The following is a 27,596-nucleotide window of genomic DNA, read 5'->3' on the forward strand; positions in this document are numbered from 1 at the left end:
AAGGAGAGATTAAGGAAAAGCCTATTACGTTATGATTTTACAAATTAAGCCCCAAAACATCATGCTTTACAACAAATTGACAGAAAAAGCAGTTCAATACACTGTAACGTTATGCAGTATTTACTATATTTACAAATTCAGAACCAAAACATCTGAATGTATTGGAAACATTGACTACAAAAACATTGACTACTAAAAGGCAGACTGTGTTGGATAATACAGAACGTTGGATAATCGAAGGTTGGATAAATGAGACTCTACTGTTTTTGGAATGTCCAGGGTGGGAGGCTGTTTTTCTGAGCAGTTTCCTTTCACTTGAAATCACTAACGATGTGGAAAAAGCTCTTGACAACCTCAACTGTACCAAATCTTCCAAGAATCCTGAAATTAACTTTTCTGGGGGTCCCAAGATTCCACAGCCGGTTAAAAAGGGTGTTCAAGTGCATTAATTATACAGTGTATTTGCACCCAAGTAAACAGTAAAATTATTCGTAGGTGAGCTGCTTCTAAGACAGTGGTTCCCAAATGGTGTTCTGCTGAACCCTAGCATCGCAGGGATTTCATAAAAAACCTTAAAAACCAATTTTAATACATATTTGAAAGGAAAATCACACAAGGCCAACTATTCAGTAGATCTACAGCCTTCATAATAGCTACTATTTGCACCACAACTGTTGTTCTCAGGTATGTACGGTAGTTACCGACTCCACATTTCACCATGTTCTTTGCCATCTGAACAAGAGCAATTCATTTGTAGATGATTTTTCACTTTGATTCCACATTTCCTGTTTTGAATGTTGTATTTCTTGGACATTTTTTAAAGATTAAAGACATCTGGGATATTGGGATATTATTTATAAAGTATCAAGAGTAAAATTTACTCCCAAACTAGACATTGTAAAAGAAATGGAGTACCATAGAACTAGTTTAAGATGATCCAGAAATTATATGTTGATTAAACAAATCAGGGATACAATTGGTGTTCCATGAAAAATAAATGTCTTCCATTGATGAACCAGCCTGGACACAGAATACTATTTGAGAACACAAAAATGCTGGACCATTCTAACAACTATCATGTCAGACTACACAGAGAAGCCATTGAAATCCACAAGCATGTGGACAACTTCAACAGAAAGGAAGAAACCATGAAAATGAACAAAATCTGGCTACCAGTATTACAAAACTCCAAAATCAAAACAGTAGATGGGAACCAACACAATGAGGACTTGACTGAACAAAGGATGCCCCCAGGCAAGGGACAAAACATTTCCAGTGCCAATTAGGGTGATTAACTGAAACATTAATGCTGGCTCCCAGTGACAAAGAACTCTTGCCACACCTTGGACTCTACACAGATATATATTCTTTCCTTTCCTGACTTAGTTTATCCATACCTCACAACCTCTGAGGATGCCTGCCATAGATGTGGGCGAAACGTCAGGAGAGAATGCTTCTGGAACATGGCCACACAGCCCGAAAGACATACAACAACCCTGTGATTCTGGCCATGAAAGCCTTCGACAACACGTCTTCCAAAGAGTTTATAACCTTAAAAGTTTGGGAACTGAGGTTTCAGGATAGACTCCATAATTGCACTATTTAACACGATTTTTGTTCCTGGGTTAAAAATGTCATTTCCTAATTGGTTATATCATAAAAACATGAGGAAAGTTTATTTCTGCTGGGGAAAACATGGGGAAAGTTTATTAAACTGCAAAAAAATTGTTTCTACGGGAAGTACAACCTGCAGCACATTTTGCTATAGTTTTTCAATGACTATCTCATGAGTTCCAACTAATTCTACATAGTTTGAGGCACGAAAAATGAAGTTTCTGCAATAGAACAGCTACTTTCAAAGTAAGGGCTACACAATTAAACAGGAAATAATACTTTCAAACCAGGAAGAGAATTTTTTTCAATTTTTCAAATTATGGAATGGGCAAGGGATACCTAGATTGGCATCTTTTCATCCAAAAGTATAGGGCCAGACTGTGGATGCAATACAATAAATGTCTTGCTGCAGGATTTCTCTTTCTGGGCTGAGCTTTAGCACAGTTGTTAAATCACCAGCAGTAATAAGATCTACCAACCAAAACGTAGGTGACATAGGCACCTCAAAACCACACTGGAGCCCCAGAATATAAACAAGCAAGTTGTTATATGCAAGCAAAAGCAAAATAAAGTTCAGAGTCAGTAAAATAGGTTCAAATCCACAAGAGCAAGGTACTTGAAATTCATGAAGCAAGAGTCTATAAAAGCTACTCAAAGAGCGTAGTCCAAAACTGGAAGTTAAAGTAAGTCCCAAGAGGTATTAAGAATGGTCCAAACAGGATTATTTTCAAGACAGGAATCAAGGATAACCACAGGAAGACAAGACTAGAGTGCAGGATTAACTTCAAGGTAGTCCAAGGTATAAAATCAATGATGAAGCACAAGGCAAGGGTTTTAACTGGAATAAAAACCAGACGGCAAAATCACTGGAATATCCAACTGGATTCACAGGCCAAAGCAAGGCTGGAACTTGAAGCAGGATATACGGCTGCAGGAATACACAGGAACACGGAGCAAAGATCCTTCTTTCTTCAATAAGCAATGTTTCCACCTCTGGCTGTGGCAGAGAAAGCAAGGCATTTTAAGGAAAATCCAAGGTCTTTCTCTCATGAGAAAACTATTCATTAGACTGCTTCGAAAGCAACCGTCTACTTCTCCAGAGACATTCTCGTTCCCTCCTCTGATGAGTTATCGCTGCCTTCCTGTCAAACTCATTATCTTCCTCTAAACTAGAATGTCCATCTGGCACCTGGAGATCCGACCTTGACTGCTTTGAGGAATGTGATTCAAACTGCCTACTTGCAACCATTCTGTCTCTGGTCCCATAATCCACTGGGACAAACTCTGGCTGCATCTCAGGCCCAAACCCAGAATCCTCTGGCAAGGCAGGTGCAGGGACAATCACAGGCTGAATGGGCCCAGTCTCAGGCTGGGCTACAACAGGTGGCCAGTTTGAAGTCCAGTTGGGGTGAGCACCCAACTGTCAAGCCCAGCTCACTGTTTACCTAAGCCATTCAAAAACAGCTTAGAGCTGTAAGTAGAGAAATTAGGTACTGCTGATTAATTAGGTATTTTATGACATCATAAACGAAAAAGATCAGAAATGCCAGTGACCAAAAGGAAGAAGGAAGTCCTGATGCTCTTCGTCATAGAGAATGAAGCAACAGCACCCCCTGAAGCTGAAACCAAGCACAACCTCAAAATTGCCGAAGCTGGACCTTGACACAACATACCTCCTTTTTGTCTGTTCTGTCTCTCTGTCCAAACAACATTGAATGTTTGCTGTGCATGTGTACTGTGATCCGCCCTGAGTCTTTTTGGTGTGATAGGGTGGAATATAAATTATTATTATTATTATTATTATTATTATTATTATTATTATTATTATTATTATTATTATTATCAACACAACGACGTTGTATAGCACAGCAAACAAGATAGACATGCTGGATTTCGTTTCACAAAACCACAAGTCGAACACTTCCCAAGTGTCTAGGACTGTGTGATGTATTTTCTGATGATGTGTGCAGATCCCAGTAGGGTGGCCTTTTGCAGTTGGCAGATCGTGATTTTGTCAATGTCTATTGTTTCCAAATGCCGGCTGAGATCTTTTGACACAGCACCCAGTGTGCCCATCACCACCGGGACCACCTGCACTGGTTTCTGCCAGAGTCTTTAAAGTTCAATCTTGAGGTCCTGATAGCGGCTGAGTTTTTCCTGTTGTTTTTCATCTATGCGACTGTCACCTGGGATGGCAACATCAATGATCCAAACCTTTTTCTTTTCAACAACTGTGATGTCTGGTGTGTTGTGTTCCAGAACTTTGTCAGTCTGGATTCAGAAGTCCCACAGTATTTTTGCGTGCTCATTTTCCAATACTTTTGCAGGTTTGTGATCCCACCAGTTCTTTGCTGCTGGGAGGTGGTACTTGATGCATAAGTTCCAATGGATCATTTGGGCCACACAGTTGTGCCTCTGTTTGTAGTCTGTCTGTGCAATTTTCTTACAGCAGCTGAGGAGATGATCAATGGTTTCGTCAGCTTCCTTGCACAGTCTGCATTTTGGGTCATCAGCTGATTTTTCAATCTTGGCCTTAATTGCATTTGCCCTGATGGTTTGCTCCTGGGCTGCAAGGATCAGGCCTTCTGTCTCCTTCTTCAGGGTCCCATTCGTGAGCCAGAGCCAGGTCTTCTCCTTATCAGCTTTTCCTTCAATTTTGTCAAGGAACTTTCCATGCAGTGTTTTGTTGTTGTTGTTGTTGTTGTTGTTGTTGTTGTTGTTGTTGTTATTATTATTTCTTTCAACAACAGGCGCAGAAATAACTTTTCCATCTTTTTCTTTAGCTCAACGAGTTCTTCAACGTCGGCAAAGGGATTTTTGATGACATTGCGCGACGGTTTCCAGTGTATGCCCTCGACTTCACTGATGGTAGGCGAGCCATTGTTTATGGGAATGGGGCTTCTTGCTGTCCCATGTCCTGTTTACAGAACCTTCTTTTTCTCTCTCTTTCTCTCTCCCCGGAAACCACCAAAACGCTGATGCGCAGAGCATTGGATTTGCATATGATTTCGAGCGTCCTCCATCAAAGCATTTGCCGTAGATAATTTTTCTCTGATCCAGCAAAAATAATCCATGCATAGAGAAACTCAATTGTCATGCATAAGCAGAGGACAGCCAGACGATTTGCATGAGAAAACCCAGCAGCAGTGGTATTATCACCACGGTTAAGGGAGGGAAAAGCACTTTGAGATGAATTTGCACACAGAGATACACAGATTGTAAACTGTAGGGTTTTGTTCGGACAGCAGAATGATGAGAAATACCTAAGAAATAGTCGGCATATTACAGTGATGTCCCAAGTGTTCTTTCTTCAGACATTAAATGCCTTTTGGGGCAACTTAGAATTGCCCCAGGAAATGCTGCTATAGTTAAAATAGTTATCTGCAACTTCAGCTATAATAATAATAATAATAATAATAATAATAATAATAATAATAATAATAATAATATGTTGTCGAAGGCCTTCCTGGCCAGAATAACTGGTTTGCTGTGAGTTTTCCAGGCAGTCTGGCCATGTTCCAGAAGCATTCTCTCCTGATGTTTCGCCCACATCTGTGGCAGGCATTCCTGCCGAAATGGTACCTATTGATCTACTCGCATTTGCATGTTTTAAAACTGCTAGGTTGGCAGGAGCTAGGGCTAACAGCTGGAGCTCACCCCAGCCTGCAGCTTTGAACTGCCAATCTTTAGGTCAGCAGGTTCAATCGTGGCCCCCGGGGTGTTAGCTGGCCCTGAATGTTTCCTGTCTGGAAACACCTCTCAACAAAGGATTCCCCCAAGCAGGAAGCAGCCAGGCTTTGAAGCTGCAAGGCCATGCAGTGCTAATCAAGGTGGCTAATTACAACATTCAGACTTGCCTCCAGCAGACAAGAGTTGTTTGTCTCTATGCCTGACATCGGTGTGGGTGAAACGTCAGGAGAGGATGCTTCTGGTACATGGCCATACAGCCCCAAAAACTCATCGCAACTCTATGATAATTTTATTATCTGTTTCTCCTTGCGGCTCGAGGTGGGATGCAACTTTGTTGAAAACAAAGAGATAAAATAGTCTTAAAATACAAGATACACAGTCAAAATGCAGGGTGAAATTCATTAATAAACCCAAATCAAAGTTTACCAGCTGAAATTGACTGGGTTGGCTTAGATGACAAATCCCATCATTCCCAACTGTGGTAGAAAAACTGGTGTCTGTTTTTAAGTACAATTTTGAAATTCTTCTGGACCAAAACGCAACAAAACTTCCAACGTCTTTTTCAGTGGCTTGGGGCAATGCAGAAGAAAGCAGGCTTATTATATTTGCAAATGGGACCAACTGGGGAGAGAGCTGGGGATGTTTACTTTGGAGAAAGTGGATTACAAGGAGACATGAGAGCCATGTTTAGATATTTGGAAAGATGTCCCATTCAAGGTTGGAGCTCTAGGTCTAGGGTCTAGGAAGCAAAGCAATGGGTTCAAATTGCAAGAAAAGAGATTCCACTTAAACGTTAGGAAGAACTGGGTTGCTGTGAGTTTTCCGGGCTGTCTGGAGCATTCTCCTCTGACGTTTCGCCCACATCTATGGCAGGCATCCTCAAGAGGTTGTGAGGTCTGTTGGAAACTAAGCAAGGAAGGTTTATATATCTGTGTAAGGTCCAGGGTGGGAGAAAGAACTCTTGTCTATTGGGGGCAAGTGTGAATGTTGCAACTGGCCACCTTGATTAGCATTGAGGAGCCTTGTAGCTTCAAAGCCTGGCTGCTTCCTGCCTGGAGGAATCCTTTGTTGGGAGGTGTTAGCTGTCTCTGAATGTTTCATGTCTGGAATTTCTCTGTTTTCTGAGTGTTGCTCTTTATTTACTGTCCTGATTTTAGAGATTTTTTTAATACTGGGAGCCAGATGTTGTTCATTTTCCTGGTTTCCTCCTTTCTGTTGAAATTGTCCACATGCTTCTTGTGGATTTCACTGGTTTCTCTGTGTAGTCTGACATGGTGTTTGTGAGAGTGGTCCAGCATTTCTGTGGTCTCAAATAATATGCTGTGTCCATGTTCATCAGTTAGGAAGAACTTCTTGATGGTAAGAGCTATTCAGCAAGGGAATAAGCTGCCTCGGAGCATCGTGGAGTCTCCTCCTCCTCTGAAAGTTTTAGACAGAGGCTGGATGGTCATCTCTAAGTAGGTCTTGCATTGTGTCTTTCTGCCTTGCAGATGATTTTGTGAAAACTTGACATAGAGCAGAGCTGGGAAAACATGGAATATAAAGATTAATACATGCTTCCTGGGGTCATAATCTGGCCTTCTTGGCTTCCAATGGTGAATGCATTTCTTTTAACAATACAATTGTTTATTGTTATGGTTGAGCCTTCTGGCTCCGATACTAGGAGACGAGGTCGTAAGACTCCTCGAGAGTCAGACTCTCTTGAGGAGCGCGAAAGGAAATGGCTCCGGGACTTATTTGCAGAACCAACAGATGAAGACTCCTTTGAGGGTTTTACCGAGGGAATGGAGGAAGAGATGGTTAGCTCAGAGGAGGATGACATGGAGTGGACTCGTGTGAGGGAGGATTTGGGTGCCACCGGCAATGATAGCATGGGAGGCGACTGGCGGGTTGCAGGATCGGACCCGTGGACGGGCTGGAGGGATGGAGCGGGATCCACAGCTGGGGATGCTGTGGGGCGTAGTCAAAGGTGTTTTAGCTCTGATGAGGATGATGATGATGAGGCACCTGGAATTAGGATAGCAGCTGACAGCGATGAGGAGTTATGAACTGGCATAAAATGGGGTCTAGAATCAATGGCTAATTGCGTTGGGCAAGGTAATCTGGACGAACGCTTGGGCTCTTGTTGGGAAATTCCTGAAGACGGGTGTGATTCGTTTGCTGAATACCTTGGACCTCCGTCGTCTTTTTGACGGACATAAATTGCTTACTCTGGATTGACGCTGGACTGACTAGCTGACTACGACCTCGGACTATCCCTTCTGTGGCTATCGGTGGATCTTGTGAACTAAAGACGTCTGTACCTGGCTTTCGACCCTGGACCGGATTGGGACCCTGCTGACCGTTGCTACCCTGATTGATGTGCCTGGACCCGGATTTCGCTCGTTGCACGGAGGAGTAACAACCTTAGTTACTCAATTGTAGCTTTTGAGTAGCAGAGAGGAATCTGCTGCCAGTTATTTGTGTTACTTTGAATCTTTGTTTATCAACTTTTGTTTGTTTAAATTGCCAGGCTGAAGTAAGCATTTTTGATTTAACCCGGATTAAACTCCTGTTTAATCCGGTTTATCTTTTGAACCGTTTTTAGTACCAGCGGAGTCTTTTTGTATCTTTTCACATTGAAGGCAAGTGTTTGCCTAGTCCTTTGTTTCTTACGGGCATTCTTTAGTTCTGTAACTTTAATAAACTGTGTTGAACTTTATTTGGTGGCGTTCTGTCTGTGACATTTATAGTATGCAAGTTTTAGCATCTAGTGCAAATCTTAATGTCTATTCCAAGCATTAAGATCTTCAAGCGAAATCATGCTGGTGTTTCCATTCCCATCCCTCTTGCTTTTAGCTACTTGGGAAAATGCAGCCCTGAAGAAATTGAATTAATCACTTAGGCAGGATAGATAGAGGTTGACTTTGCTCAATTTAGAGCCATCATAAAAAATATATGAGGTTTCTTGCTCTGTGGGTTTTGCTGGACTCTTGCTCAACAAAAAGAATGGAGGAAATTCTGGATAGGGAGACTTATGAGTTTGTCTACACTGCAGAATTAATGCAGTTTGAAACCACTTTAACTACCATGGATCAATGCAATGGGATCTTTAGCCTTCTGTGCCTCAACAAAATACAAACCCCCAGGTTTCCATGGCATTGGGCCATGGCAATTAAAGAGGTATCAAACCTCATTAATTCTACAGTGTAGACATGCACTCTTAGTTGGCCTTGGCTACCATAAATAATTTAATTTTCGTTCCAGAAAGAGATGGGATTCCCCATATCCCTTGCAGACATTATGATGTCAATAGCTGGAAAATGAAAAAAATGATTTATGAAAGAGGAGAGTGACTCATGGTGCTGGCTGGTTTTGCGAGATCTTTGCACATATATATTCATTCCATTAAATATTTCAGACCCTGTCTCATTACTGGTTCTAAGCTGCTTAAAAAGCTTACGTAAGTTTCTAAAAATTGCTTCCTTTAGCTCAAAACATTATAAATGCAGGTGTAATAAAAAATAAATCAGCTTCGTTATCAGATGCTCTAATAAAGTTTAACATCTCAGCATTAAAACCTTATTGAGTAAAGATAATGGTTAGCTTGGAACTGCTTAAACTTTTTGGATAATGATGGGGGGGAAAATCCCTTAACTTAACTTTCTCCATAAAGGGCATTTTCAACATATCCTGTACAACAAGGGGGCATCTACACTGTAAAATTAATGCAGTTTTACACCCTTTAATACTATTGAATCCTGGGCATTATAGTTTTGAATGCATTTAGCTTTTTCCTGCCAAAGAGTGCTGGTGCCTCACCAAACTATAGATCCCATCGTCCATAGCATTGAGCCATAGAAGTGAAAGTGGTGCGAAACTGCATTAATTAAACCTCAGTGTCTCACCAAACTCACTATATTCCATATCATTAAACCATCAAAATGAGATCAAACTGAATCAATTCCATCATGTAGATGCACCCTTGGTGATAAAATTGCAAAAAAAAAAATTATGATCAAAATTAAATGCATTAGTTTCTTCTTATATTAATTAGGTCCATGGGGATGCATTGATGTTCATATGTATATGTATATGTGTCTTCTTGTGAATCAAAGAGTGTAATCTTGAAATACCTTAAAAGCATCAGATCCTATCTGATCTAAACTAAGCAGGATCAGCCCTGTTCTGGGCTTGGACGGGATACAGCCAATGGAGACTAGGGGCTGTTGGCTCTATTTCAGAATTGTAAAAGTAGTACAAAACTTAAATACTTAGGAATCTGGATCACTGCAAAAAATTCTCAATTATTAGAAAACAACTACTTTGAGAAATGGAAAGAGTTAAAAAGGGATTTACAACAATGGCAATTCTTAAACATCTCAATATTAGGCCGGATTGCTATAATCAAGATGAACGTTTTACCAAAATTATAATATTTATTTCAAAATTTACCGATAATTAGGAATCAAAATTTTTTTAAGGAATGGAAATGTCTGAATTTATCTGGAGAAATAAAAAATCTAGACTCAAATACACCATTATGACGGATTTAACTAAAAGAGGAGGTTTTGGTCTTCCAAATATGCAATTATATTTTGATGCATGCGCCCTGCAATGATTAAAGACTGGGCTACATTGGAAAACGAAGATATTTTAACTTTAGAAGGATTTGATTTGTGCCGAGGGTGGCACGCATATATAGGATACGGAAAAAGACAAATTGAAAAAAAATTTGGAAATCATTTTATTAGATCCGCTCTAATCAAGGTATGGGAGAAATATAAAGAATATTTCTATAACAATAAAATTCCATTATGGATTTCAATGGATTTCAATGGAAGAATTGTAACCAGGTTTAGATATCTTTATTTAAAAAAAAAAACAGGTTTGATGAGGCACCAGCCCTCTTGGGCAGAGAAGGCGGAAGACCTTGGAAAATTACAACTCCCAGAATTGCATAGCATTGTGGGTTCAAGGCCAGGCTTTAGCACAAAAGGTTAAAACACCAGCTGAAGTAAATCTTGACAGTCAAAAGGTTGACAGTTCGAAGCCTGAGTCAGGGTGAGTCTTTAGACCAGCTTCTGCCTACCAAGCAGTTCGAAAGCAAAATGTGAGTAGATAAATAGGTAGTGCTTTAAAGCAGGGAGGTATTTTAAGGCACCCATTAGGAAATGCCAGAAAGATGCTGGTGATTCGATCAAAGAGGAAGTTTATGAACAAAACTCTTAGGCAGGAAAATGGAGCAACAGCATTCCCCCTCCCGGTGACAGGAATTGAGCACAAGCCTCCAAGATGCCGAAGATGAGAAAAGCCTATATATATATATATATATATATATATATATATATATATATATACACACACACACACACACACACACACACACACACACACACACATGCACACACACACATATATACACACACCTCTATCTATGTACAATTACTGTATATACTCGAGTATAAGCCTAGTTTTTCAGCCCTTTTTTTGAGACTGAAAAAGCCTCCCTCGGCTTATACTCGAGTGAGGGTCCTGGTTGGCTTATATTTGGGTCAGTTTATACTCGAGAATATATGGTACATTTATTATTTTTCTCTATTATTATTGGTATTACATGTATTATTTTTCTCTATTATTATTGGTATTATTACATTTATTATTTTTCTCTATTATTGTTGCTACTACAGTAGAGTCTCACTTATCCAACATAAACGGGCCGGTAGAATGTTGGATAAGCGAATATGTTGGATAATAAGGAGGGATGAAGGAAAAGCCTATTAAACATCAAATTAGGTTATGATTTTACAAATTAAGCACCCAAACATCATGTTATAAAACAAATTTGACAGAAAAAAGTAGTTCAATATGCAGTAATGCTATGTAGTAATTACTGTATTTACAAATTTGGCACCAAAATATCACGATGTATTGAAAACATTGACTACAAAAATGCGTTGGATAATCCAGAACGTTGGATAAGCGAATGTTGGATAAGCGAGACTCTACTGTATTACATTTATTTTACTCTATTTTTATTATTAATAATAATACATTTATTATTTCACTCTGATCTTCTTATTATTGTTGCATTTATTATTTTACTCTATTTATTATTACTTGTATTATTTTCCTGTGTTTATTATATTGTTATTATTACATGTATTATTTTACTCTATTATTATTAAAAGGACACATAAGGGCATTGACATTGAAGAAGATGAGAATAATGATTTGATCAGAGTTGGACAGTCTTACCTTAAATTTGAGCTTTATGTAAATATTCAAAAACATTTAACCTACTGATGCCTCAATTAATGTAATTTTATTGGTATCTATTTTTATTTCTGAAATTTACCACCCTCGGCTTATACTGGAGTCAATGTTTTCCCAGTTTTTTTGTGATAAAATTAGGTGCTTCGGCTTATATTCTGGTCGGCTTATACTCGAGTATATACGGTATCTGTTTTGTCAGTGTATAAACGGCATTGAATGCTTGCCGCACATGATCCGCCCTGAAATACAAATACTGTCAATAAATAAATAAGCTGCATTCATTCTACAGTGTAGATTGGACCTGGCAGCTTCTTAAATTCCTACTCCTTTTTCATAACTATTGTTTTATGTCTTGTGCTTTCTTTTAGGCATTATTGGCAACAACAAAGCCATAGGGAAGTATATCACCACCATGATCTTTCTTTATTTCGCCTGCCTCCTGCCCTCCATCGCTTTCGGCTCCCTCAATGACGAAAACACAGAAGGAGTCATCGGTGAGGCTCACGATATTCTCTGATTTGGGGATTATGGTTGTGCTGTCCTTTGATATCTTACAGGCGAAAATCCGTATAGCCAAGCAGCATTGAAGTGCGGTCAGAACTTTCCAAAAATTTCATGTTAGTGGGAAAAAAAATCACAAACATCAGTGTCAACAGATTTTCTTAATTAGAAATAAATCCATTTTAGTTTAGTCTATTTATTTATCTTTTATTTACAGTATTTATATTCCGCCCTTCTTTCTCACCCCAAAGGGGACTCAGGGCGGATCACAATGCACATATACATGGCAAACATTCAATGCCATTTAGACAATACAACATATATAGACAGACACAGAGGCAATTTAACATATTCCAGCTTCTGGCTTCATGAGGATATGCTTGATTCTGACCACAGGGTGAGCTGCCACTTCACCGTCCACTTGTGACACCGAGTCCTTGATGGAATACTTCCTCATTCTTCCATACGCTGCTGGAAGGTTTTATGGTGATGTAAATTAGTTAAATCAGCCTCCCCTCATAAAGCGGTACCTACATTTCCTACTCAACTGTCTTTCGAACTGCATAGGTCAACAACGAGCTAGACTATTAAATGGTCGGGAGCTCACTCCAACCCGGGCTGGATTTGAACTCATGACCTCTCAGTCAATAATGATTTATTGCAGCTGGCTACTAACCAGCCCGGTTTATCCATTTGATTACTGCAACTCAGTTAACAAATTGTGCACATTGTAAAAGTTATAACAGTACTTACACTTTTATGGTGATGTAAATTAGTTAAATCAGCCTCCCCTCATAAAGCGGTACCTAAATTTCCTACTCAACTGTCTTTCGGGCTGCATAGGTCAGCATCGAGCTAGACTATTAAATGGTCAGGAGCTCACTCCAACCCGGGCTGGATTCGAACTCATGACCTCTCGGTCAGTGATGATTTATTGCAGCTGGCTACTAACCAGCCTGGTTTATCCATTTAATTACTGCAACTCAGTCAACAAATTGTGCACATTATAAATGTTATAGCAGTCCTTACACCTGAACGGCATCAGTATTCCGTTTCTGTAGTGATTAAACTTCTCTGGAGGTGTTTAAACAGAGGCTGGATGGCCAACTGTCAGGAGGGTTTTAACTGTGTCTTCTTGCCTGGGCTAAATGCCCTTTGGGGGTCTCTTCCAACTGTAGCAAAGTATAGCCTATTTAGGAATCCACTTTGGATTTGTCTGTCTATTGTATACCGTTGTCATTGTTCACTGTAGAAAAAGGCATTGAATATTTGCCTTATATGTGTATTGTAATCCGCTCTGAGCCCCTCGGGGGAGATTAAGCGGAATATACATAAAGTGTATTATTGTTATTGTTATTGTTGTTACTGTTGTTGCTGTTGTTGATATTTGCCTTATATGTGTACTGTAATCCACTCTGAGTCCCTCCAGGGAGATAAAGTAGAATAAAAATAAAGTGTATTATTGTTATTGTTATTATTGTTATTGTTGTTGCTGTTGTTGATATTTGCCTTATATGTATACTGTAATCCGCTCTGAGTCCCTCCAGGGAGATAAAGCAGAATAAAAATAAAGTGTATTATTGTTATTGTTATTATTGTTGTTGCTGTTGTTGATATTTGCCTTATATGTGTACTGTAATCTGTTCTGAATCCCTCCAGGGAGATAAAGTGGAATAAAAATAAAGGTTGTTGTTGTTGCTGCTGCTGCTGCTGCCGTTGTTGCTATTCTTGTTGTTGTTGTTGTTGCTGTTGTTGATATTTGCCTTATATGTGTACTGTAATCCGCTTTGAGTCCCTCCAGGGAGATAAAGTGGAATAAAAATAAAGGTTGTTGTTGTTGCTGCTGCTGCTGTTGCTGCTGCTGCTGTTGCTGCTGCTGCTGTTGCTGCTGTTGCTGCTGTTGTTGCTGTTCTTGTTGTTGCGGTTGTTATTGATGTTGCTGTTGTTGATATTTGCCTTATATGTGTACTGTAATCCGCTCTGAGTCCCTCCAGGGAGATAAAGCGGAATAAAAATAAAGTTTGTTGTTGTTGTTGCTGCTGCTGCTGCTGCTGTTGTTGCTCTTCTTCTGATTATTGTTATTATTATTACTATTATTATTACTATTATTATTATTATTGTATGGCACTGCAAACAAGATAGATATGCTGGATTTTGTATCACAAAACCACAAGTCGAACACTTCCCAAGTGTCGTCGTCTTCTTCTTCTTCTTCTTCTTCTTCTTCTTCTTATTATTATTATTATTTTGAACTGGATGGCTATCTCTTGGGAGGGCTTTGACTGCATCTTTCTGCCTGGATGAAGAGGGTTGGACTGGATGCCCTTTGGGGGTCTCTTTTTCGTTCTCCGGAGCATTTTTCACAACACATTAATATGTTGGGACATACAGTTTGTAAAGCCCTGCTCTGGGTTCTCCAGCATGACAGTATGGCCAACTAATTAAGGTCAGCCTTCCATATTTGTGGATTTAACCAAATCCTTAAACAACACAATGTAACACGATTTTTGTTCTTGGGTTATCAATGTCATTTCCTAATTGGTTCTCTCTATCATGAAAACCTGGAAAAAAATATTAAACTGCAAAAATGTCTTTGCGGCACATTTTGCTATGGTTTTTCAATTAATATCCCAGGTTTCATGGTAATGTGTTCCTGCTAACATAGATATGTTGAGGCTCAGATGAGACGGGAGATAAAAAGAAAACAAATCCATGGCCATTCTTCCTTTACTGCATGCAGCATAGTTTGCAAAATCTGAGTGCTAGAGGGCTATATTGGTTTTAATACCAATTTAACAGTCATGACTTTTCCGATGTCATAAATTTTGGGATTTGGAGAAACCTACTCCTAAATTACAGCCGGCGCAAAATGCTGACGGAGACCCTAAATGACATCAACTTTAATGGAATTGCATTGGTTGATAATACAGTCTGCCCTGCACATTTGCTGGGGTTAGGGGTGCAGGACCTCTGCAAAAATGAAAGACGGCAAATAAAAAGCAATTATTAGTCATTGTTATTTGCCATCTATATATATATATATATAAGGGTAATGAAATTTTGCCCTAGGACAAAACAACAAAACTACACATCCCAGAAACACTAAACTTGGCAGCACAACCCCTCATCCATGCCTCTACGTTCATACAACAAAGAAAAGAAAAATAAAGACCTAATTAGAGGGAGAAAAATAATTGTTTTTATCCAATTGCTGCCAGTTAGAAGGCTAAGCTCTGCCCACTTGGTCTCCTAGCAACCCACTCAGCCCAGGGGACAGGCAGAGTTAGGCCTCACTTAGGCCTCTTCCACACTGCCTATAAGATACAGATTATCTGATTTGAACTGGATTATATGGCAGTGTAGACTCAAGGCCCTTCCACACAGCTATATAACCCATTTATAATAGACTTAATGTAAGATAAAACCTTTACCCTTTACCTTAATTACCACCAATTCCTCAATACTTTATTTCCCATACCACCATACTTCGCCACAGCAACACGTGGCCGGGCACAGCTAGTCCCTTATATTTTTTGCATATGTGATTTTTGCAAAATTCACTCAAGAGAGCAAAAGTTAGAGCTTTGTGGGTTTAACTTTGGTGGACTTGGTTATTAGAAGATTGCATTAATATATTTTTCCATTGCAACCATATAGAAGGTTTTAAGACATCGCCTTTCTTTTTGCACTTTCATTTCCAGATGTGCAGAAAACCATCGTTGGCCAATGCATCGGTGGGCTTCTTTATGCTCTGTTTTCGGGCCAGCCGCTTGTCGTGCTCCTAACAACGGCGCCTTTAGCCCTGTACATCAATGGTGAGTGTATCCCGGCCATTTGCATGCTCGGGTGCAAACAAGCCCAGTGCTCTCTTTTAGCAACTTTCCGTGATGCTCAACATCCTTGTTTTAAACTTTGTTCATGTTAGCTGTGTGTTGCATGCAATATCTGACTCCTGGCAACCCTAAGGAGGGAACTGACATATTGGTTTTCCTGTCAAGGTTTGTTCAGAAGAAGTTTGCCATTGCCTTCCTCTGAGGCTGAGACACTTACCATATATACCCGAGTATAAGCTGACCATAATATAAGTCGAGGCACCTAATTTTACCACAAAAAACTGGGGAAACTTTTTTTTTTTCGTGTCAGGAGCAACTTGGAGTATAAGCCAAGGGTGGAAAAATGCAACAGCTACGAGTAAATTTCAAAATGAAAATAGATGCCAATGAAATTATATTGAACAATTAGTAGGTTAAAGGTTTTTGAATATTTACCGCAATTTATTTATTTATTTATTTATTTATTTATTTCCAATATTTCTGTCCCGCCCTTCTCACCCGAAGGGACTCAGGTCGGCGTACAATTGGCAACAATTCGAAGAAAAACAGTAAACTAGCTCTGTAAGTGGAAAAGTAGGGTCAACAAAAACAATATGGTATTAACAATAGCATAATGATGATGATGATGATGATGATGATGATGATGATTTTGTGATACGAAATCCAGCATGTCTATCTTGTTTGCTGTGTTATACTAAAATAATAATAATAATAATAATAATAACTTCATTTGTATCCTGCTCTATCTCCCCATGGGGACTCAGGCCGGCTTCCAACATAGTAACAGGCAAACATCCAATGCCTACATAAACAATGCGGAGCCAGAAATAGATCTATAATTATATATACTAATTTCACATATGCATTTCCCCCTGAAACGTTTGCAAATCCTCTCTCTATATATGTGCATTTCCCTCCTGCAATATTTGCAAGCCCTATATGTTTATGTTTATGTCTATCTAGAAATCTGTGTGTGTTGATGCCATATTGTTTTTGTTGACCCTACTTTTCCACTTACAGAGCTAGTTTACTGTTTTTCTTTGAAATATGGTAAATATTGAAAAACCTTTAACCTACTGATGCCTCAATATAATTTCATTGGGATCTATTTTCATTTTGACATTTACCAATAGCTGCTGCATTTTCCACCCTCGGCTTATACTTGAGTCAATAACCTTCCCCAGTTTTCTTTGTGGTAAAATTAGGTGCCTCAGCTTATATTAGGGTCGGCTTATACTCAAGTATATACAGTAAATAAAAATACTAACCTAAGTGGGATGATGTTGCTTAGCTTCCAGGATCAGAAAAGACCACTTACACCATGGTGTGTGCAAAAATGCACATCCATTCACTTCTTGTACTGAGGTGGATAAATTCATAGTTGGAAGAGGCCCCAAAGGCAATTCAGTCCAACCCCAGTTCTGCCAGGCCGAAAGACACAATCGAAGCTTCCAAACAGATGTCCATCCAACCTCTGCTGAAAAGCTTCCAGAGAAGGAAGGAGACTCCCAAGCAGCATATTCTGATATCGAATACCTCTGGATATCAGGGTTGTTTAGATGGAATTTGAATCAGTTCCTCTTTTCAGCCTTTTTTTTGTTGTCCAAACTAAACATCGCCAGCTCCCTAAGTCATTAGAGGGCTTGGATAATAATAATAATAATAATAATAATAATAATAATAATAATAATAATAATAATAAGTTTATTTATATCCCACCTCCATCTCCCCCGAAGGGGACTCGGGGCGGCTTACAGCAAAATCAAAATATAAGCAATGATAAAATATAAAACATTAAAGGACAAAAACAAAATCAATAATAAAATATACACAATAGGTGAAAAAACACAACACAGAATTAAAACATCAGATTAAAAACAATGAGGTTGCAATAGTGGATAAGCAAGGTAGTTTCCAAACATTTGATTATTTTAGTTTCCGTTCTCTGGATGTGTTCTAGCTTGTCAGTGTCCTTGCACAAGCCTTGGAGTTGTCCGCATCTTCACTTAATCCTGGAGACTTCTAGGAAAGTATTTTCTCCGGTTTATTGGTTATTTCCCCCTAACTGCAAGGAGGGCTTTGATATTGATATACACACCTTGCTTTCTCATTTTCAGTCATCAAAGGCATCTGCGATGACTACAACCTGCAGTTCAGTGCTTTCTATGCCTGGGTTGGGCTCTGGAACAGCTTCTTCCTCGTGGTCTACTCCCTCTTTAACTTCAGCCTTGTAATGAAGCTCTTCAAAAGGTAACAATTTCTGTTTTATCAGCTGATGCTGCAAATGGGAAATCATCTAACGGCAATACAAACACACAGAAACAACAGTCCCGTTGGTACCTTATAGCTGGATCTCGATGTTATGCTCTTTCCAATTAATCTTCATAAACTTGGATTTTGGTTTCCATCCCCAAGATTGCTCTGTTAGAAAAATATTACAAGCTTGTCTTCTGATGATGCTTTATCCTGACTTGTGTGAGCAAAAAATAATTGTGTTAAATGACATTCACATAGGTGGCAAGGTTATGTGAAATGGCTTTGATTGGTAACACTTCTATGTCTATTAACAGCCTTTTTGTTGTAGCATTTGCAGGTAATAAACCTATATATATATATACACACACACACACACACACACACATACACACACACACAGTAGAGTCTCACTTATCCAAGCCTCGCTTATCCAAGCCTTTGGATTATCCAAGCCATTTTTGTAGTCAATGCTTTCAATATACAGTATATGTATATATATACATATATAGTAGAGTCTCGTTTATCCAACGTAAACGGGCCAGCAGAAGCTTGGATAAGCGAATATCTTGGATAATAAGGAGGGATTAAGGAAAAGCCTATTAAACATCAAATTAGGTTATGATTTTACAAATTAAGCATCAAAACATCATGTTATACAACAAATTTGACAGAAAAAGTAGTTCAATGCGTAGTAATGTTATGTTGTAATTACTGTATTTACGAATTTAGCACCAAAATATCATGCTATATTGAAAACATTGATTACAAAAATGGCTTGGATAATCCAGAACCTTGGATGCGCGAGTCTTGGATAAGTGAGACTCTACTGTACTTTGAACTTTGAATATGTTTTGATGGATTTTAATGGTGAATTTTTTTAGTGCTGTTTGTGTTTAATTCTGTTTTAATGTTTGTATATTTGTATATTTTAAATTGTATACTAATGTTTTCATGTCAAGCCACTTTGAGCCCCCTTTGGGGAGATAAGTAGGGTTTAAATAAATATTATAATAATTATTAAATTAAGCGTAATAAATAATAATAATAATCATCATCATCATCATCATAAGCATGCAAAAGATGGAGAAAGACACCAGAGGAATCATGGTTTCCTGTTGTACATTTTTCAGTTCAAATTAAGGTTTTGGATCTAAACAGTGATTGGCACAAAACAGGATTTGGTGCAATATCTGAACATCAGCTTAGATTTCAAACTATCCAAGTTGAGCTGGAAGGTTCTTGGAAATGCTCAGATCCTTTGCCAGTGAGGTTGCAAAACTGTTTTCATCCACTTTGATATTATTTCCTCTGCAAAAGGTACTTCTCAACGTCTCAAGATCGGTTTCACTTCTTCTGCTGTCCTTTGGTATTGACGGCTTCTATCCTTGTGTCTCTCTCTCTAGGTCGACAGAAGAAGTCATTGCACTTTTTATCTCCATCACCTTTGTGCTCGATGCCCTTAAAGGGATAACCAAAGGTAAGTCCCGAGGAAAACCAGGCAATAGCATGCCAGTATGTCTCCAGTAACAGAGGGAATAATAGAAATATAGAGTTGGGAAAGACCCTATACCAGTGATGGGCAACCTTTTGCACTTGGTGTGTCAAAATTCACCAAAAAACCTACCCCGTTTCCCCGAAAATAAGACATCCTCTGAAAGTAAGACCTAGTAGAGGTTTTGCTGAATTGCTAAATATAAAGCCTCCCCTGAAAGTAAGACCTAGCAAAGTTTTTGTTTGGAAGCATGCCCAACAAACAGAACACCAGAGGATCAGTAAATGTATGTACCATAGATTCTTGAACATGGAAATAATGGTAGTAACAAGAAATTCTTGATAGGATTCACAGTTTGTCTGGTTATGTTGGTTTGTGAAGACAACTACTGTACAATATATAATAAATGTTCATTTTTTTGGTTCAACAATAAATATGAATTCTTCTTCATGGAAAAATAAGACATCCACTGAAAATAAGACCTAGAGCATCTTTGGGAGCAAAAATTAATATAAGACACTGTCTTATTTTCGGGGAAACACGGTAGCATGACTTGGGTGGTGTGTCACTTCGAGAAAAAAACCATAATTTCACAATATATATCGTTTAAATAACAAAAATGTATAATTGTAATATATAACTGCATTTAATAAATCAAAAACTATTTCCATGTACAACGATCTATGGTACCTCTTGCAATTTCCACGCTGATTTCTCTCTATTGTAGTTTCAATGTAGTCATGAATAATGAATAATATAATAATAATATAATAATATACTACAATAATAATAGAATAATAGAATGATTTTATATATGTGTGTGTGTGTGTGCGTGTAATGTGCATAATTCCCATGGAGTAAACAACAAAACCACTGGACCAAATCACACCAAATTTGTCATCCAAATTTAGTCATCCAATCAATCTGCATGCGGCAGCGTGTCAGCAAAAATGGTTAGGCGTGGCAGTGCTGACACGCGTGTCATATGTTGGCCATCACTGCCCTATACCATGATTAAAAGGGCCATCCAGTCCGATCCTGTTCTGCCATGCAGGAAGACACAATCCAAGCACTCCTTGCAGATGGCCAGCCTGTTTAAAAGCCTCCAGGGAAGGAGACTGCTGGATTCCTAGAAAATAACATTTTCTACTATTAAACATCTCTTGCAATCAGGAAGGTTTTGACATTCAAGCGGAATCCCCTTTCCTGTTTTTTGAATACATTCTCTTCGTATTAGTCTCTGGAGCAATGCAAAACAACCCTGCCCCCTTTTCAATAGCACATCCTTTCAATTACACTATGTAACAAAATATAAAAAAAAATTCTGTAACTAGTTCGAAAGTGTTATTTCCTGTTTAATTGTACACTCCTTACTTTGAAAGTAGTTGTTCTACTCCAGAAACTTCATTTTTGTGGCACAAACTATATAGAAGTTGTTGAGACCCGATGAGATACTCATTGAAAAACCAGAGGATGTCCCTCTGCAGAAACAAAGCTTTTGCAGTTTGACAAACTTTGTAATAATAATAACAATAATAATAATAATTTTATTTTTGTATGCCGCCTCCATCTCCCCCAATGGGACTCGGAGCGGCTCACATGGGCAGCAAGCTTAATCAATACATTTAACATCAAAGGTAATCAATCATACAAAAAAATCATGATAAAAACAATTTAAACAAAACATAGTTAAAAACATCATGAGACACAATAATAAAATGATTAACAAACTTTTTCCTGTTTTTATGATAGAACCAATTAGGAAATGACATTTATAACCCAGGAACAAAAACTGTGTTTTGTAAGTGTTGTATCGTGTCAGAAGTGACTTGAGAACATACTGCAAGTCGCTTCTGGTGTGAGAGAACTGACTGTCTATAGAGACATTGCCCAGGGGACACCTGGATGTGTCTGCTAGGAGGCTTCTCTCATGTCCCTGCAAGCTAGAGCTGACAGACAGGAGCTCACTCCGTCTTGCGGATTCCAAATGGCAACCTTCAGGTCAGCAACCCAACCTTCAGGTCAGCAGTTCAGCTGGCACAAGTGTTTAATCCATTGCGTCACCGCGGCTCCTTAAATAGTGTTATTTAAACATGGTTATCATGTCCTCTCTTAATCTTCTCTTCTCGAAACTAAACATAGTTTTTCCCCCCCCCCAGCAAAATGATTTCCCATCGTCTTAGCATGCAAAACCAGTACATCACTCTCTTGTTCTGGTAGCTTTTGCAAAGTACTTTCCATTAGAAGTGCAGTCATGAATACTAAATTTACCGAAAACAAGTAGTAAATCACAGGACTATGAGCAGTATAAAATTAATTGAAGGGAGAAGACAAAATTGGTATTATTATGATGTTCGGCTTTAAAAATATAGTGTGTGGTTTGGTTAGAAATTGCCTTGAGCTCTCCAAGAGTGGAAAGACAGGTTTGTCAAATGCCCTGAGCAAATAAATAAAATAAATATTTTACATTTTTTTTTTCTTAGCAGCGAAAGCTAGGGATTAACTGTTTTTCTCTTTGTGTGAAAGTGTTGTTGTGTTGACTTCAGTAAGTACTAGGGATGTGCGATCCATTAAAAAAATGGATCAAAAATCATTACAAAACTGAGGGCACGGGCACTTCGTTTCTAAAATGTTTCTAAAGTGTTTCTAAAGTATAGTTTGAAACATTCATTACTATAACGAGAGTAACGAAATTTTGTCACTACAGTTTATTGTTATAGTAATTGCGTATACATTAATTATTATAATTGGGGAGACTTCAGGGGCTCTTTTCTCCTTCATATTTAAAGCTATTGGAGTGAAACATATTACAATGGTAGAACACATTTACCACTATTAGCCCACCAAATTTCAGAAGGTTTAACTTATCCACTGATGTTTGGGCAATTTTAAAAATATTTATAAACAATTTAAAAAAACTACAAGAGCTATCTACTTGCATTTTATATGCAATGCACAAGATAACCAGGGCATCAATCCCCAGAAGTTTCAGAAACTTCTACACACATTTTTGGAGATTTTTAAAAGTTTAGACAAAAACTATGTATTCTCTCCTCCCCAAAAAAGTGACAACAGCCTGTCAGTCTTTATGACACACAACCACATAACTTCAACTTAGGACAGATTTATACTACGACTTACTTACTTTAGTTCTCTTTGCAGATTCAGTAATGTTATTTATTATTATTAGACTGACTCTAAACAGTTGGTGCCATTGGGGCTTTCATGTGCTAAGCACTGCATTTTGGGAAATGTAGTTCAGGGCAGGGCCTTTTGCATTCCCAAACTACATTTCTAAGTGTTGTCGAAGGCTTTCATGGCCGGGATCACAGGGTTGTTGTATGTTTTCCAGGATGTATGGCCATGTTCCAGAAGCATTCTCTCCTGACGTTTCACCCACATCTATGACAGGCGAAACCTCTGAGGATGCCTGCCATAGATGTGGGCGAAACGTCAGGAGAGAATGCAGCCCAGAAAACACACAACCCTACATTTCTACAAATGTTGTGTTCTCGGTCTCCAACCCAAGTCTGCTAGTCTCACCTCCAGTGCCTTCTTTATGGTAATCGAGCCAAAGAAAAACAGGAAAGCTTAATGCTTATACTGAAAATTAAACTGACCTTGGGAGGCATCCGAATGTTACAGAATCTCGATGAAAATTATTGGTGCGTGTTTCAATTCTTAAATCCCACCCCACCATTCCTGCATGTTTCTAATATCGATTGGTATGCACTAATTTAATGAATTTGATACGAAATACAAATTAGAAACGAAATTATGCCCATCCCTAGGATGTACGGGCGGCCCCCTGTATCCACGGATTCACCATCAGTAGATCGAAAATACGAGGGTTGAATGAAAAGTAATGCCTCCACCTTCGTAACTCCTCAGTGGATGGCAGTCCTGGTCTGCGGCAGGTCCTGGCTTGTTCAGTAGACTCTCCTCTACAGTTCCATTTGGAGGGAAGCCTTAGCATTTAACGGTTGTGTTGTTAAAATGCAAAGTATGGAACCCTGCGCAGACGGTCGGTCAATGCGACTTAAGCAACGTGCAGTCATTGAATTCTTGACAGCAGAAGGTGTCACCCCAAAGGAGATTCATCAGAGAATGCAAGCTGTTTATGGGGATTGTGTTGATGTGAGTCCTGTGCGTCGTTGGGTGAGTAAGTTTAAAGATGTTGAGGTGGGAACATCTGACTTGCATCACAAACAAAGAGTTGGATGTCCTGTGACAGCAACCACCGAGTTTCAAAGCAAAAGGTCGACAGATTGATTCAGGACGATCGCCGTATCACTCAGAGAGAAATTTCAAGCATAATCGGCATTTCACAAGAATGTGTGGGTCACACATTTGCTTGGCTATCAGAAGATCTGTGCACGATGGGTCCTGTGAGACGCCGGTTGCGGAAACAGAGTGTCGACTTCTTCCGTGACGGCTTCAGAAAACTTGTTCATCATTGGCAGAAATGTATCCAATTGTCTGGTTATTATGTGGAAAAGTGAATAGCTGTGTGGCCATGTTCTAGAAGTATTCTCTCCTGACGTTTCGCCCACATCTATGGCAGGCATCCTCAGAGGTTGTGAGGTATGGAAAAACTAAGCAAGGAATGTTTATATATATCTGTGGGAAGTCCAGGGTGAGGAACGTCAGGAGAGAATACTTCTAGAACATGGCCATACAGCCCGAGAAACATACAACAACCCTGTGATCCCGGCCATGAAAGCCTTCAACAACACATGTGTCCAATTGTCTGGTGATTATGTGGAAAAGTGAATAGTGGTAGTTAAAGAGCATATTCTAAGGACTGTTTCTGCGTTTGATTTATTAAAATATTCCCATCCAAACCCGATGATAATAATAATAATAATAATAATAATAATAATAATAATAATAATAATAATAACAACAACAACTTTATTTTTATACCCCGCCCCATCTCCCCGAAGGGACTCGGTGTGGCTTACATGGGGCCTAGCCCGATAAAACAATCAAATATCAATGATAAAACAATAAAACAATTATACCAATAAAACCTCAATTATCAGTAAAACAATCGATAAAATCGACATGAAGCATACAATATTAAAACAGAAGACTAATTCATAAAACCCAGTACAGAATGTGCCGGAATGGGGAAGGTAAGCAATGAAGGTGGAGGCATTACTTTTTATTCAACCCTCGTAATATCAATTGGTATGTAGGAATTTAACAAATTTGATACGAAATACAAATTAAAAATGAAATTATGTACATCCCTAGGAAATACAGCCGGCCCTCTGTATCCACAGATTCACCAACTGTTGATCAAAAATACTTTTTGAAATGCAAAAATTTTTTTACAGTGCCGTTGTATATAATGGGATTTGAGCATCTATGTATTATGGTATCCACAGGGTTCCTGAAACCAAGTTCCAGTGGATACCGGGGACCTGTTGTATATTTTTTACTTCTGTCCCTGAAATCCAAATCAGTGCATTCCAGGTCTTCCTGCTCTTTCTCAGTGGAACGGTTAACGTTGTGGGGGAATGCCCTTCTCATCACCGCAGATGTCCCGTTTCCTTCCAAAGGGACGATCAACTTGGTATTTATCTCCTTTTTTGCTCCGTCAGCGATGCCAGAAAGAAAGAGGAGGGGGTCGGTTGCCCGGCAAAGGCCCTTTTGTCGCCCTGGCCGTGGATGTTTGTGTGCAAATCTGGGAGTTCAAGCCACACATGATATTTTTCTCCAGCCGGGCGGGTGACCCTTGTGTTTTTGCAGCGTTTGCCGACTCAGGCCCCCGAAGCTGTGCTCTTGTTTGATCTTGACTTCTGCACTTTGCAGGAAACAGCCAGCCGGCAGCTGAAGCAAACAAGAAAGGCAAAAAACGGGATCAGAGGGACCTTAAATAACTCGCTCTGCTAGGAGAGGTCTCCCGTCAGTTAGGCTGTGGCAGCTGCCTTGTGTTATTTAACACCCGTAATCCCTCCCGTTGCTGCAAAGGGATTCATCCGGCTGCCGTTCTGGGCTGCGTCCATCTGAGTTGGCCGCAGGGCCTTCGCTACGAAATCCTTGCTAAGTGGCAAGGGATGACGGCTGGAACGCCAGCCATTTCTGAACACATTCCAGTGGTGGGAAAGATGCTTCCTCTGCCATACATGGCATTGCGCTTCCAGAACTTGGCCTGTCTTTGGGTTGGTATTGAGAAGTGCTTGAGTGCCATCTAATCATCTCAAACATACAGTGAACATATTGACAAGATTGGTTTAGAACAGGACTTCTCGATTTTTTTCAGCCCTTTTTGAAGCAAAAGTTTCTCATCGAGTCCTAAGAAATGTTTATATGATTATTACATAACATCACAGTACACATGCACATGTCTGAAATTTGTCTCTGAGTTTTGAGCTCTTCCCAAGGGCCTAGGATATTAGAAGTATTTTTGCAGAATATGCGCAGTTCTGAGAAGTGCTCCCTTCTGCAGCATGTAGATTGATGTTCTGTCCAAATTAAGGCTTTTCCAGTGCCTCCAAGCACACCAACCACTGTTGGTATCACTGTTGTTCTCTTTTGCCACAGTCATCCAATTTCAATTTGTAATTCCTTGTATTTCGTGATCTTTTCCAGCTCTTTGTTCTCTCTTGTCTCCTGGTACTGCAATGTCTATTACTATTATTGTTATTATTTTTATTATTATTGTTGTTGTTGTTGTTGTTATTTTATTATGACACAGCAAACAAGATAGATATAGTGGATTTCATATCACAAAACCTCAAGTCGAACACTTCCCAAGTGTCTAGGACTGTGTGATGTATTTTCGGATGATGCACGCAGATCCCAGTCAGGTGGCCTTTTGCAGTTGGCAGATCGTAATTTTGTCAATGTCTATTGTTTCCAAATGCCGGCTGAGATCTTTTGGCACGGCACCCAGTGTGCCGACCACCACCGAGACCACCTGCCAGAGCCTTTGCAGTTCGATCTTGAGGTCATGATAGAGGCTGGGTTTTTCCTGTTGTTTTTTATCAATGCGACTGTCACCTGGGATGGCAACATCAGTAATCCAAACCTTTTTCTTTTCCACGACTGTGATGTCTGGTGTGTTGTGTTCCAGAACTTTGTCAGTCTGGATTCGGAAGTCCCACAGTATCTTTGCGTGCTCATTTTCCAATACTTTTGCAGGTTTGTGATCCCACCAGTTCTTTGCTGCTGTGAGGTGGTACTTGAGGCATAAGTTCCAGTGGATCATTTGGGCCACATAGTTGTGCCTCTGTTTGTAGTCTGTCTGTGTGATTTTCTCACAGCAGCTGAGGATATGATCAATGGTTTTGTCAGCTTCCTTGCACAGTCTGCATTTTGGGTCATCAGCTGATTTTTCGATCTTGGCCTTGATTGCCTTTGTCCTGATGTCTTGCTCCTGGGCTGCAAGGATCAGGCCTTCTGTCTCCTTCCTTCTTCAGGGTCCCATTCGTGAGCCAGAGCCAGGTCTTCTCCTTATCAAGCTTTCCGTCAATTTTGTCAAGGAACTTTCCATGCAATGTTATGTTGTGCCAGCTGTCAGCTCTAGTTTGTAGTGCGGTTTTCTTGTACTGGTTTTTTGTTTGCTGTGCTTTGAGGAGTTTCTGATTTTGTCAAGGACCTGCCCGTGCAATGCTTTGTTGGATGCTACACATCTGGTCACCATCAAGATCTTAATTCCCCTTTTCTTTTGCTTTTAGTTTTTACCCACTACTACCACGTCCCAAGACCGCACAGCACTCCCGTTGGCAACGGCTCCAGCGCTTGGAACCTGTCGGTGGAGCGGTCATCGTTGGGGAACCAGACGGACGGGTCTTCGGCCCCGGTGCCCTATGGGCGCGAGACAGCCGTCCTGAGCCTCATGCTGATGCTGGGCACCCTTTGGCTCGGCCACACCTTGTACCAGTTCAAGAAAAGGTACCTTGGCGCACTGCATTTCCCCTTCTGTGCATCACATTCCTTGGAAG

General features: G+C 39.6%; 1 protein-coding gene across 6 annotated transcripts in view; it reads left to right on the forward strand.

The window, feature by feature from the left end:
• slc4a11 (solute carrier family 4 member 11) overlaps positions 1-27,596 on the forward strand; it is a 300,006-nt gene that overhangs the window by 235,560 nt on the left and 36,850 nt on the right. For all 6 annotated transcript variants that reach the window (XM_062980865.1, XM_062980863.1, XM_062980861.1 and 3 more), the window contains exons 9-14: positions 4,398-4,482; positions 11,928-12,053; positions 15,762-15,875; positions 18,011-18,143; positions 19,553-19,626; positions 27,330-27,546. In XM_062980865.1, the coding sequence (XP_062836935.1) occupies positions 4,398-4,482; positions 11,928-12,053; positions 15,762-15,875; positions 18,011-18,143; positions 19,553-19,626; positions 27,330-27,546 (749 nt within the window). The remainder of the gene's footprint in view (positions 1-4,397; positions 4,483-11,927; positions 12,054-15,761; positions 15,876-18,010; positions 18,144-19,552; positions 19,627-27,329; positions 27,547-27,596) is intronic.

This window comes from Anolis carolinensis, chromosome 5 (assembly GCF_035594765.1).
Source record: "Anolis carolinensis isolate JA03-04 chromosome 5, rAnoCar3.1.pri, whole genome shotgun sequence".
Lineage (NCBI taxonomy): Eukaryota > Metazoa > Chordata > Lepidosauria > Squamata > Dactyloidae > Anolis > Anolis carolinensis.